We start from the raw sequence: 11,494 nt of genomic DNA, 5'->3' as shown, positions 1-11,494 counted from the left end.
TGCCCGCCGCCTGAGCCTTGCGCATCCACGGCCTTAGATAAAGAATGAAGCAAGAGGCGCCGAACTCAGCGTGAAGCGCCTCCGTCGTGTCGGCAAGATCCCCGGTGGCAGCTGTAGCTGGTGCGAGAGCGGCTGCCGGCGCTAGGAGGGGGAGAGCAGCACACAGCCTCTTTGCGCTCTTGGTTTCGATGGGGGTGACAAAATCTGATGCACTTTGTCACCCAGATGATGCATACCAGGTAAATAAAATGCCTCATCCATCTATCCAATTGATGCCGAAGAAAATTAACACATTTTACTCACACCCACAGATGAAAAAGAAAAATAGATACACAAGCTTATTCTGAATACTAACATGCTAGCTCAATTACAAAGGGGACACGAGCCTACTACAAGTATGGTTTCCTCTTTATCTTTATAATATAAGTACAAGATAAGAAAGGTTTCTTATTTCTGGCCGCGACGGCCACAAAATGGTCATGGCTCAGTCCTGGATTTAGAGCGCACACAGCTGCAGAAGGGTGCCCTCTTCTTCTTTCCACGGTGGTCCTTCCTCCCGTAGAGATAATCCTTGAGGAGCACCCGGGTGCGCTTGTCCGACACCTTGAGCCTTGTGTACTCGTGCTCTTCTTCCAGCTTCAGCAGCACGTACTGTATCTTCTGAAGCTCCAGCTCCAGCCTCGCCACCTTGTCCGACCCTTTCCGCACCTGCTCCAACATCTTCCTCTTGCTTGGAAAACCACCTTCCCGCTCCGCGTTCATGCTATCCAACAGCGCAGGGTAATTCTCGGCCTTCTTTGCCAACTTGCTGTTGAGGTTCATCTGCTCCAACACCAGCCCCTCCGTCTCGCGCAGCTGACTGCTCACGCTCTCGTATTCCGAGTGCCCCTTGGCCGGGCCACCCATCTTCCGCTTCAGTTCCTCGATGCTCTCTTGGATGCTCGCCAGTCTCTGCCCATCAGAAGCGAGCCTCTCCGCCACATTCTTGCCCCATAACTCATCAGGCTCTGCTGAAGACGACATCTCGAGTTTGTTGATGATTCCCAGGTCTCTTCCCCTTAATAGCTCCGACGAAGGGTACTCGCTCTTCACCTCCTCAACCGCCTCTATGTCATGCTCGTGCTCGTGCTCGCATGACGACGACTTGGCTGTTTGGTTCTTGCACGTCCTCTCTGCAGCCTCCCATAGCTGAAGCATCTCATCGTCCACCTCCGCGTTCGCACCATTGCCAACTCCAACTGGGTACGATGAAGCTTCTGTACCGTATGCTGGATAGTAGGTTGATATTTCGTCAAGTTCAATATCCTTCATCATCTGGACCTGCTTCCCTTTGGAGCCCTCGCCATCTTTTTGCTTCTCCTTCTCAGAATATATTTCTGAGCCGCCTTTTGTTTTAAGCTCTTGGATTTCCATGTTTACTGCCATCATCTTTGCAGTGGAATTGGTCGACTCCTCATCTCGACGGCACTTGGAATTCGATATAACCACCCCAAGTGCTTCTATTCTTGACGTTAACTGCTTTAACTCCAGAGTTCCGCCGGCAAACCGATGAGACTTTGGGCCAATCTTGTCCTCTTGCATGCAGGTTTCCTACGGTGACAAAGTGACACATGTATTGTGCATGAAATTAGTACAAATATCCAGCTACAAAATAAGATGACACGAGGATGTGCAGTAATGAAGATAAAATATGGATTTGCTTCATCTTTTAACTGTGATTTTGTTTTTATAGAATGCTTACTCAACGATGAGTACTATAGTAGTGCAGGAATAAGATGACATGCCACCATAGTAGTAAACGATGCTTACACATCAAGGATTGACGACCGATTAGTGTGCAGTGCAGGAATGACATGAAAATAACATTGGGAGCCAATGCCTACTAGCCTAATAATCAAGGATGAATGAATATTACCTCTTTGCATTCTATGCTGTAGGGTTTTGACAGAGAAAGAGCATCTTCCTCCAGCAAACTGATATGATTAGACAAAGATCCGATGAGTGCTAGCTGCATGCTCAGTTCGGCATTCAGCTCTGCATTTTCTTCCTGCATGTCGATTACATTTTTCTGCAGAGCCTCAATATGGGCATCTCGCATGGAGATTTTATTCAATATTAATTCTTTTTGCGCGATTGCACTAATTTCAATAGCCTTGGCTTCCATCATAAACTCTAGTGCCATTTCTTTGTAGACCGCGACATTCACAGAAGAGGTTACTGTGTCACCTATCAGCAGAAGAGATTCTCTTTCATGTTGCTCAACCTCTTCCGACATGAGCTCATGTGCAGAAATCAAACTCTGCTCCTTCCTTTTCAGAATCCCAGCATCCATTTCAAGAGTTTCATTTGCTTGGCGAAGTAGTAAAATTTCACCATCCTTGGTAGTGCCCTCCTCGGTCAGGATCACGATTTTCTTCTCAAGTTCTCCTTTCACCACTTTAGCACCTTCAATGGCAATCTGAAGCGCCCCAACAACTCCACATAATTCCCGGTTCTTTGCTTGCATGAGCTGAACATTCTCTTCTGCTTCCAGTAGCTCATCATCCTTCTGCATCAACTGCGCCATGCAACTCTCAAGTTCAACAGCCAATTCCTGGGAGATACTTTTCCCCGCGTTCAAGTCAAACTCTAAGAGGATAAGCCGAGTCGTGAGAACTTCTGTCAAGTAGACTAAATATTTCTTGAGGTAATTGTTTTCTGATTCAAACAATATAGCTCTTGCAGTCAGCACTTTGACTTCATTATCAAGCTCACCCTTAACTAAACTCAGCAACACCATCTCATCAGTAAGAGATACCAATGCAGATGCTACCTCATTATTATGGCCTCTCAAGAACAAAGACAGGTGCTCAAGCATCATGCATTCTCTAAGAGCAGTACCGTTCTCGTCCTCCAAGGCATTGTACTTCTCAATCAAAGACTGGTGTTCCTTAGACAAGGACTCGTTTTTCTCAGCCATGTCAGTAATTTTATCTTGCGAAGCCTCGTAGGACTCTGCCAAACAAGATAGCTTCTCGTGTAAAACTAATGCTTCAATCTTCTGCAGCTGATCCCTTTCACTGTTATTTTGTAGCTCTTGCCTAAACTGGTCATTAGATTCCAAAAGTTGGCAATTTTTTATTTGCAAAGAAATCAATTCTGTTGCTTCTCTCTCTACGTCTTTCTCAAGGGCACACTTCTGCAAGTGCAGATCTCTGAACTCCGTTCCTAGCTGCAACATGACAGTCGAGAGGACTGAGAGCTCAGTGTACATGAGAGTATTATCATCTTCAATTTCCTCTTTATGTTTCAGAATACTGGAGGTTTCATCTGAAACAGACTGTAGCAAAATTTCGTCCTGAGCTATCTCAGCAGGTCCTAAATCCCTGTCGATGTTAAGGACCTTCAAGTGGTGTGAAATCCCTTCTCTTAGTCTCCCATTAAGCTTTAGCAATGTTTTCCTCTCCGATTCATGGTATCTGGCTTTATCCTCCAGCTGTGATATTAAAATCTCCGCAGCATGATTTTCCAACGCATACTTTTGACATTTGTTTAAAAGAGCCACATTCTCGTCTTTTGCATAAACCAAACTACTCTCCAAGGCCACCACACAAATAGAAGCTCCCATGCTTTTTTGCTCTTCCTCCTGAAGCCTCTCGTCCATGTCATGGATTTTTTCATGGAGAGAAGAAATCTGTTTCTCTAGGCTGTTTGCATGCATTTCATGTGACTTCACAGCATTTTCATACTCTTTATTAATTGTTCTCAGCAGACCCTTCAGTTTCCTTACTTGATCATATACAAGATCCTTCTCTCTTGACAAAGATGTGTGCTTGTCTTGAAGATCAGAATGCTTACTTTCCAGGGCTTTTGCAACCACTGTAATGTTCTGTAGCTGAAATGAAAAAGGCACTCTCTGTAGTTATGGACAAGAACTAATTTTAATAAAAGAATATTAATAAGAACATCTTATCAAGACTACCATGGATATTCATCAATATCAATTTCCACTACAAAATAAAACAAAAAGTTGAGTTTGTAGTGTTGGTTAAAAAATTTACCTGAGAGAACAAGTTGTTTTTTTCTGCAGAAAGAGCTGAGTTATCTGCAAGCTGAGCCTGGCATGTTTTTTCAGAATCTTTCAATTTTATTCTCATGTCTTCAAACTCAGCTTTCAGACCACATAATGACATCTCTAATGCGGAATTCTTCTCTGAAATAACAGCGAAACTTTTACCAAGGGTGTCTAGCTCTGATAGAAGAGCATCCTTTTCAGAAACACAAGTGGAAATCTCACCGTTCAAAGAGCTTTCTGAAGACTCCAACACTTCTATCTTCTCCCTCAGTCCTTCAATTTCAGCATTTGCATCCGAAACTGAGTTCTCCAACACTGAATATTCTTCAGATAGTTTCTCCATCTCTTGAAGCTTTTCTGAGAGAAGCGCCTTTTCAATCAAATTCTTTGCATACACCTCCTTCAGTTTTAAGTTTGTAATCTGCAATTCCTCTATCAACATCTGGTTTGCTGCTGCGCTGTCTTTTAGAGCATTCATCTCATAAGCCAGAGCATGGTGTATCCCATCAAGATTTTCCTTCTCCTCTCTTTGACGAACAAAGTCTCTCCGAATAGCCTCCTTTTCACCTATATGTGAACCCACTTCAGCCTCAAGTTTCACATTCAACTCCTTTAATGCACCCAATTCCCAATGCAGGTCTTTAATTATAAGCTCAGCAGAAACATTCTGTTCACGGAGGATATGGATATCTTTTGTATGCTTGTTTACAATGTTCTCAAGATCCATCTTAATGTTCTCCACCTCACTTAATTTCCTGGTCAGCTCCTCAATGTCCATGGCCAACTTGTTCACTTCATCCTGAGATTTAGAGTGAAGATCCGTCACTAAGAGGAGAGCTGCTTCACATTCAATACGCTTCTTGGTTTCACCATCTAGGCTCGTTTGGAGTTCAGCTTGCAGTTGTGAGAGTTCAGATTCCAGATTGGATACTCTCATCGAGGACTCCTGGTTCTCAAGAAGGGTTGCATCTTTTTCGGTGTTTAGAAGTAAGATGGAGCTCTTGAGTTCAGATGACAAGTTCTCCAACTCATTCAATTTGCCATTCAGCTTCTCAGTCTCTCGATGCAGCCTGCTCACTTCTTCCTGAGACTGAGAATACATATTCTCCATTGACCTGAGAGACGTTTCAGCTTGCACCCTCTTCCCAGCTTCGTCTTTCAAAGTCAACTCCAGACTATTGACACTTTCACTCATCTGTCCCATTTCTCGCTCCAGTAACTGCATTTTCTGTTCAGACTTCTCCAGTTTCAACTTTGTCTCCGAGAGTTGTAACTCCAAATCAGATACTTTCTCCAGAGACTGATGCTGTTGAAGTAGTGATGCATCCATCTCAGAGTTCAGACCTAAAATGGTTTTCTTCAATTCTGTTGATGTATTCTCCAGATTTAACTTTTCATTTTCCAACTCACTTAGCTTCTTTATTGTCGTGTCAAGATCTTGTGTCAGCCTTTTCACTTCTTCCTCCAACTTGGAATGCAGACTCTCTGACATGAGAAGAGCTGCTTGAGTTTGTGTTCGCCTATCGCTTTCATTTTGTAGCTGGCCGTGAATACTGTGAATTTCCTCTCTCTTCCGTTCCACATCTTTCATCAGGATATGCACCTTATTTTCGTTAACCTCCAGCTCTGACTGTGTATTCATTAGCTGAGATTCCAGAACAGAAACCCTTTCCACAGACTGCTGGTGTTGAAGTAGACCTCCATCCTTCTCAGCGCTTAGCTGTGACATGGTGCCCCTAATGCTTTGGATTTCATTTTGAAGTTCACTCCTTGAATCCGTCAGTGAATTTATCTCACCACGGAGTTGTTGTATAAGCAGTTCGGAAGAGTGATTTTGTTCAGTAAGGCTCCCGACTTCCATCTTCAGCTCACAAACAGCGGTCTCCAGGTGCATCTTGCTCTGCATGAGCTCATCTAAATTTTCATTTGCCATCTTGATCTCTATAGTCAACCTTTGAACTTCTTCCTTAGATTGAGCACCCTCCTTTCCCTTGGAAAGAAGAGCACTTTCAGCATGCATGCGCTTTTCATGTTCGTCCTGAAAGCTTGAGTGGAGATTTTCCAATTCCTTAAGCTTTTGATCAAGCTCTTGTTGCTGTAACTTCACCTTTTGATCCAAAGCCTCAAGCTCAGACTGTATCATACTATTGCGTGATTCAGCACTATTTAGCTTTTGAACTTCCAAAGCCATTTCATCAGTTAGCTTCTTGAGGTCACCCTGTGCCTTAGAGAGCTCAGACTCCAAAGCAGATAAACGCTCAGTGGACTGGTCATACTGCAGAATAGATGTATCTTTCTCAGAATTCAACTGAGAAGCGGTATCCTTCTGATTTTGGATCTCAGTTGCAGCTTTCTTTGCCCGCTCTGATTCCAACAACATCTGTTGTTTCAGATTCTGGTTCTCAGCTAATAGCCTCGAAATCTCTTCTTGCATATTTAATATTCCATTGCTGATATCCTCTTTCCCTTTAACTTCTGGGCTTTCAAAATTTAGGCCTTTCCGTGCTTTTCCATCAAAAACAATACGAGGAGCATTTTCACCACCGAGTGACAAATCATTGGACTGCTTCAGACTTTTTCTGTTTGACAATGCACTGGTTTCCTGAGAGTGTGAACCATTCCTCTTAGAGTTATGATCATCTGATTCATATGTTGGACGGGAGAGTGGAGGCATCTCTGGAGTATGTGGTTCCACTTCTTGGCCGGCAGAAGAGGGTGACTCATCCATTGATGGCATCTGGTTTGGGAATACTTCAGAAATTGTTCTGTGAGCCTGTCTAAGTGCCCCGGTGGCTTGATCATACCTTTCTGCTAATGCACGGTATGCTCGATAAAACTCCTCCACTTGTTTCATCAACTCTGGGCGTTTCTTGTAGTACATCTCCGCTCTTCTTGCAAAAGAATCAGCATCTTCATTGATAAGCTTGATCATGGCTTTAACCTTCGTGTCCATATCTGTTGCACAAAATGAGATTAATTTTGGTCATGAACCATAGTATATAAATAAATACAGGGGCGTAATTCAATCACTGCAATAAAATGTTCTCGTACAATTTTTCAATTATTCAAAGGGTAGAGAGATATAAACCAACAATGACTTTGTTATATGACTACCGAACAGAACTTTAGGTTTGGAACTATGAAAAATTCAGTTCAACTCCCACCAAGAAACAACAAAATGGGAATTGGGATACCTATGAAGAATACTACATGAAACATTTCCAGATGAGAAGGAGCTTAAACTGGCTAAGATGAGAAGGAGCTTAAACTTCTCCAGAAAACATTTCACATATATTACGAAGTAGTAGTCTTTTAGGAAAAAGGAACATTTCATATTAAAGCAGAACCGATGGGCGTATATGCAATCAATAGTTCAAAGCCTAGCATCCAATTACTTTTAGGAAAATATGAAGATGACACAGGTCACACTATCATAGAAGATCATATCAGGTTCATAAATCAAAACTTTGAGAGAAATTAAAACGCTAGAAGAGACATCATGTGCCTCATGGCAGCTAGAAACACCTGATGATTTTATTTTAAATACTCAGATCAACTAAAGGACTACGGGTGGCTTGTGTACACACCAACCACGAGCGTTGAAAATGTAACGTGTAACTGAGAGAACCTAGTAACATTGTCTTGCTAATTTGATCAGCAAATATCCAAAGAATACCGATGATAACTTCATTTGGTAGTTAAACAGAGCAAAAGGCTCACCGCTGAGATTTTCTTGGAGCCATTTGGAGTTCTTGGGGCTGATATGGCTAACCCACAACCATGAGTACTGCCTTGAGTCATGAGCAGACACAGCCGCCATTGATGCGAGAAGCAAGATGGCACTCTGAACCAGTAAGTAATACCTCACTTCCTCGGTAGAATGTAATATATCACTCCAAATTATGAAAATGCCACAGTTTCCCCACTATTCTGGATGGGGCAGCAAAGAATTATCTGATGCATCTGGAAAGGATTGAGGAACTTCCGGTGAAATGTTTAGCTGTTTTTACCTGGACAATTGGAGAGAAACGGCACAGGTAAAATAAACTAAGCATGCTGCATACAGAAATGAGCAACATAATTGTACAGCTCTCCATGGCCCATGCGATGTATTAGTACTTACAGGTGTGAGGTCTGCGGTTGACTGGAAGAACACAAAGATAAATGAATAGTTCTCACCACGCTAAAACTGGAAGAAAGAAGAAGACAAAACGTGTTAGGTAATTGGATTGGGGGAGAGAGAATTCTGCATAATCACGCAATTAGACTAGCCAACGACCTTACTTTCTCTTTTTGTAAACAAGAAAAACAGAACAGTCAGTAGAGTCAGAAAGCAATCTCACCAAGAATTGAAGTGGGAACGAAAAAGGAACTCCAAAAGCAAAATCAAGCCACGAGAAAAAAATCGCACGGAAAAAGAACTGCGATGCTACAGCAGCAACCTCTGCAAGCAGATCTCGCACGAAACAGACAATCGAACAAATAAAAGGGACGGACGGAATACATAAATAAATCACATGATACACAGCGGCGAGGATTGCCAATTATACTGTTCTTAACACCAGCAGGCAAGAAAGAGAAACCACCAACCAACTACCCGTCAACACCAAAAATTCCGCGGCAACGACGAGTCGCCGAGCATCCAAAGGCAGCAAGGAAGATGGATCCTCGAAGCGTGCCACACAATAAAGAAAACAACTACAGGGTAATGATCGCAGGACGGGAGAGAAAGAATCGAAGATCCAATCTTGCCGCAGAGAAGAAAAACATACGAGGTGGAGTGGGTCGACTCTCTGAGGAGAGGATGCCGAGATTCCCCACCAAAGCTGCCTCCTTTCAACCTCCACGTTCTCACCCCATTTCTTCTCAGTTTAGGTTCCTGTCGGGACTCTGGACGCTTGCCAGTGTGTGCCAAGAAGAAAAGGGACAGCAGGAGGAGGAGGGGGGATGCGGCGGTAGGTCCCAACGAACGAAATGAAAAACAGTGGGAGTAGGAGAGATTTCAGTGATTTGGTTACTTGCCTAATAATGCACCGTGCTTTTTTTTTGAGAATATAATAGTGCACCGTGCTGGAGTAGGAGTAATTCTTTGGGGGAGAAATTCAGGGCGTCATAATTGTTCCGGATCAGACCATTTTGGGGGCAGGTCAAATTTGTGTGTGGGCTTGATTTGAATTTTGCAAGAGACGTACGCTCTTCTCTTATTTTTAGGACAACGCTAGGCACCGGACGACCGACGCCATACTCATGTCCGATTGCATCCCAAGTGTAGCGTTGTTTGTCTACCAACTGTTGGATCAGGCCTCTACTTTTTTTTTCCTTGCATCATTTTTTCCGCAAACCACACCAGCGCGCAAGGGAGGGAGAACGATGGCGTTTTCGTAGAGAGAGAGAGAGAGATGCCGACCCTCCTCCCGCCATGGACGCGCGAGGCCTCGTCAGTGACGGTGCTTGCAGCCTCCGCCGCCGCCGTCGAAGCACACCTCATAGGTGTTCGTATCCCTCCCATCGCTGCCTTTGTTTGCACCTCCTATCGTGGACGGGTCGCTGCCCTGACATCGTCGCCTCGTAGCACCGGCCGACAGCGGTTGCACCTCGTTGCCCCATGGTTGGTTGTAGCACTGGGGCGTGCCTCCCGCCGTCAAGGCTCGTCGCACAGGTCCATCTCCTGGTCGCTACTTTGTCCATCGCCATCGTAGCAAAATCATCTCATTGGTTGCAGTAAAAAAGTCCAACGGCCCTAGCTTCTACAGTTGCCGGTTGCAGCCATCTCAGGCAATATCGTTCTCCGCCATGGCCCATGGCACCATAGTTTTGCACGGTAGCGCCACTTCAGCCTGTTGCACCAAACGACACGGCCGGTCCCATCACCATGCCTTATCGGTCGCAGCGTCTGCGAAACATGGGCGTCGTCATCGTAGCATTGTGCCTCACTAGTTTCGGCCCCACCACGCAAGCCTTTTGATTTCGCATGTTCCAACTTTTTGATTCGTCGATCGCAGCATTTTCGTCCATCGGCAGTAGCTTCGCATCGTAGGTTCCAACTTTTGATTTCACCAATAGTACGTTTCTGCATCGCTACTTCCAGGTTTTGATTTCTCCGGTCGCAATGTTTTCCCCCATCAATAGTCACTTTTGTTTGGCAATGCTAGGTGTATCGATGCAATATAAATTTTTCCTACTGTCGGGTTTTGGGAACGGGGGTACCCAGACTTGCCTACATGCGGCCCACGACGTGGCTCCATCGACGGCCTGGTATAGCCCACCTTCAATACCAACAACACAAGACCCTCGCGAGGGGCCGAGCCTCGCGAGGCGGGCGACACCAAGACCTCCAGAAGGAGCGGTCTCCTCAGTCTGGCTCCTGAGGAGCGGAGATCTCTATGAAAGTCTCCACCTCGTGAGGTTCGGGTGACGCAAGTCATGATGACCGAGGCCAGGCGGGTGCTAGCGGACGCAGTACAACGATTTCCTCTTTGGTGCTAAAGAGGCAATCGCGGGCGCGGAGTCCCGAGGAACCAACCAAAAGTTTCCATTTCTATGCAACAAGACCAAGACCGCCAGGACGGCAGGACGGAGGTCATCGCCAAGCCCACCACGACGTCACGACCAGAAGCTTGCAGGCGAAGACTACCTTTTGTCAGGATAAGATGTACCAGTTGTCTCCCTTCGAATTTGGCCGTTGTGGGATCCCTTCCCGCCTCCATTTTGGGGGAAGAGGACCAAAACCACTATAAAAATAGGGCCTAGCCACCACCGTAGAGGGGACGGATCATTCAGATCATCCTCTCTCTCACCAGCTCAAGAACACACCTCCTGAGGTTGTTCGCCCACTGTACTAGTTCATCCACAGCCCACCTCGAAGCCAATCCACCACAAAGCCAGGTAGGGGTGCGTCGGAGCCTCTCTTCCTCCAGTCGATTCGCCACCGTTTCGCTGTCCCCATGGCTGATGCTCGTCGAGTTCGTGCTGAGCACCGGGCCGCCCTCGCTGCCCGCGTCGCCCAGACGGCGCCGACAGACGACGGCGCTCCCCGTTGCTCCCCATCGCCTGCGGCCAACGCTGCCACCAGCCCCGCGGCCCACGAGCAGTAGGCTTCGTCGATGCAGCCCTCTGTGCGGCGTGATGGGCGCACCGCCACTCCATCACTGACTCCGGCGGCTGCTTCGTCTTCTCACGCTCGTCGCGGGCCGGCGAAAGCGCAGGCTGCGCAGCTCATGGCATGCGAGCTCCTGCGCCATCGCCCGACCGACGACCTCTACGAGGACTGGCTGGCCCGCATCGCCGAGCTCGTCAGCACCGTCAAAGAGGCCCATGCACCTCCCGCTCGCTGCCTCCCCCGCCGCCTCTTGCGGGCGACGTGGCCCACGGTGCGCCTCCTCCACCTCCCAGGCAAGATGTTGTCCCCGAGCCAAGGCATGAGGCTCCACGGCGCGACCC

At 46.2% G+C, this 11,494-nt stretch overlaps 1 protein-coding gene across 4 annotated transcripts; it reads right to left on the bottom strand.

Moving 5' to 3' along the window:
• Positions 1-240: 240 nt before the first annotated feature.
• LOC109751233 (protein NETWORKED 1D) lies at positions 241-9,066 on the bottom strand. Of its 4 annotated transcripts, none has more exons than XM_020310123.4 (7): positions 8,827-9,066; positions 8,178-8,243; positions 7,775-8,064; positions 4,277-7,009; positions 4,041-4,192; positions 1,916-3,874; positions 241-1,590 (listed from the first exon to the last, which is right to left on the bottom strand). In XM_020310123.4, the coding sequence occupies exons 3-7, from the start codon at positions 7,872-7,874 to the stop codon at positions 478-480; spliced, it is 6,057 nt and encodes a 2,018-aa protein (XP_020165712.1). In that variant the 5' UTR covers positions 7,875-8,064; positions 8,178-8,243; positions 8,827-9,066; the 3' UTR covers positions 241-477. The 4 variants fall into 4 exon arrangements, with proteins under 4 accessions (XP_020165712.1, XP_073366556.1, XP_020165710.1 ...); XM_073510455.1 differs by having other exon boundaries at positions 8,398-8,882; XM_020310121.4 differs by having other exon boundaries at positions 4,041-7,009.
• Positions 9,067-11,494: the final 2,428 nt, after the last annotated feature.

Source organism: Aegilops tauschii, chromosome 1 (assembly GCF_002575655.3).
Source record: "Aegilops tauschii subsp. strangulata cultivar AL8/78 chromosome 1, Aet v6.0, whole genome shotgun sequence".
NCBI lineage: Eukaryota > Viridiplantae > Streptophyta > Magnoliopsida > Poales > Poaceae > Aegilops > Aegilops tauschii.
Note: the sequence above shows the minus strand (reverse complement) of the source record. Positions and strands in the feature narration are given on the sequence as shown.

Bases quoted from the DNA above. Each gene is read 5' to 3' on its own strand.
- LOC109751233 (XM_020310121.4), bottom strand. From the start codon at position 7,874: ATGGCGGCTGTGTCTGCTCATGACTCAAGGCAGTACTCATGGTTGTGG. The intron at 7,010-7,774 runs GTGAGCCTTTTG...TTTGTGCAACAG, and splicing joins GCTCCAAGAAAATCTCAGCG to ATATGGACACGAAGGTTAAA. The intron at 3,875-4,040 runs GTAAATTTTTTA...TTTTCATTTCAG, and splicing joins AAAACAACTTGTTCTCTCAG to CTACAGAACATTACAGTGGT.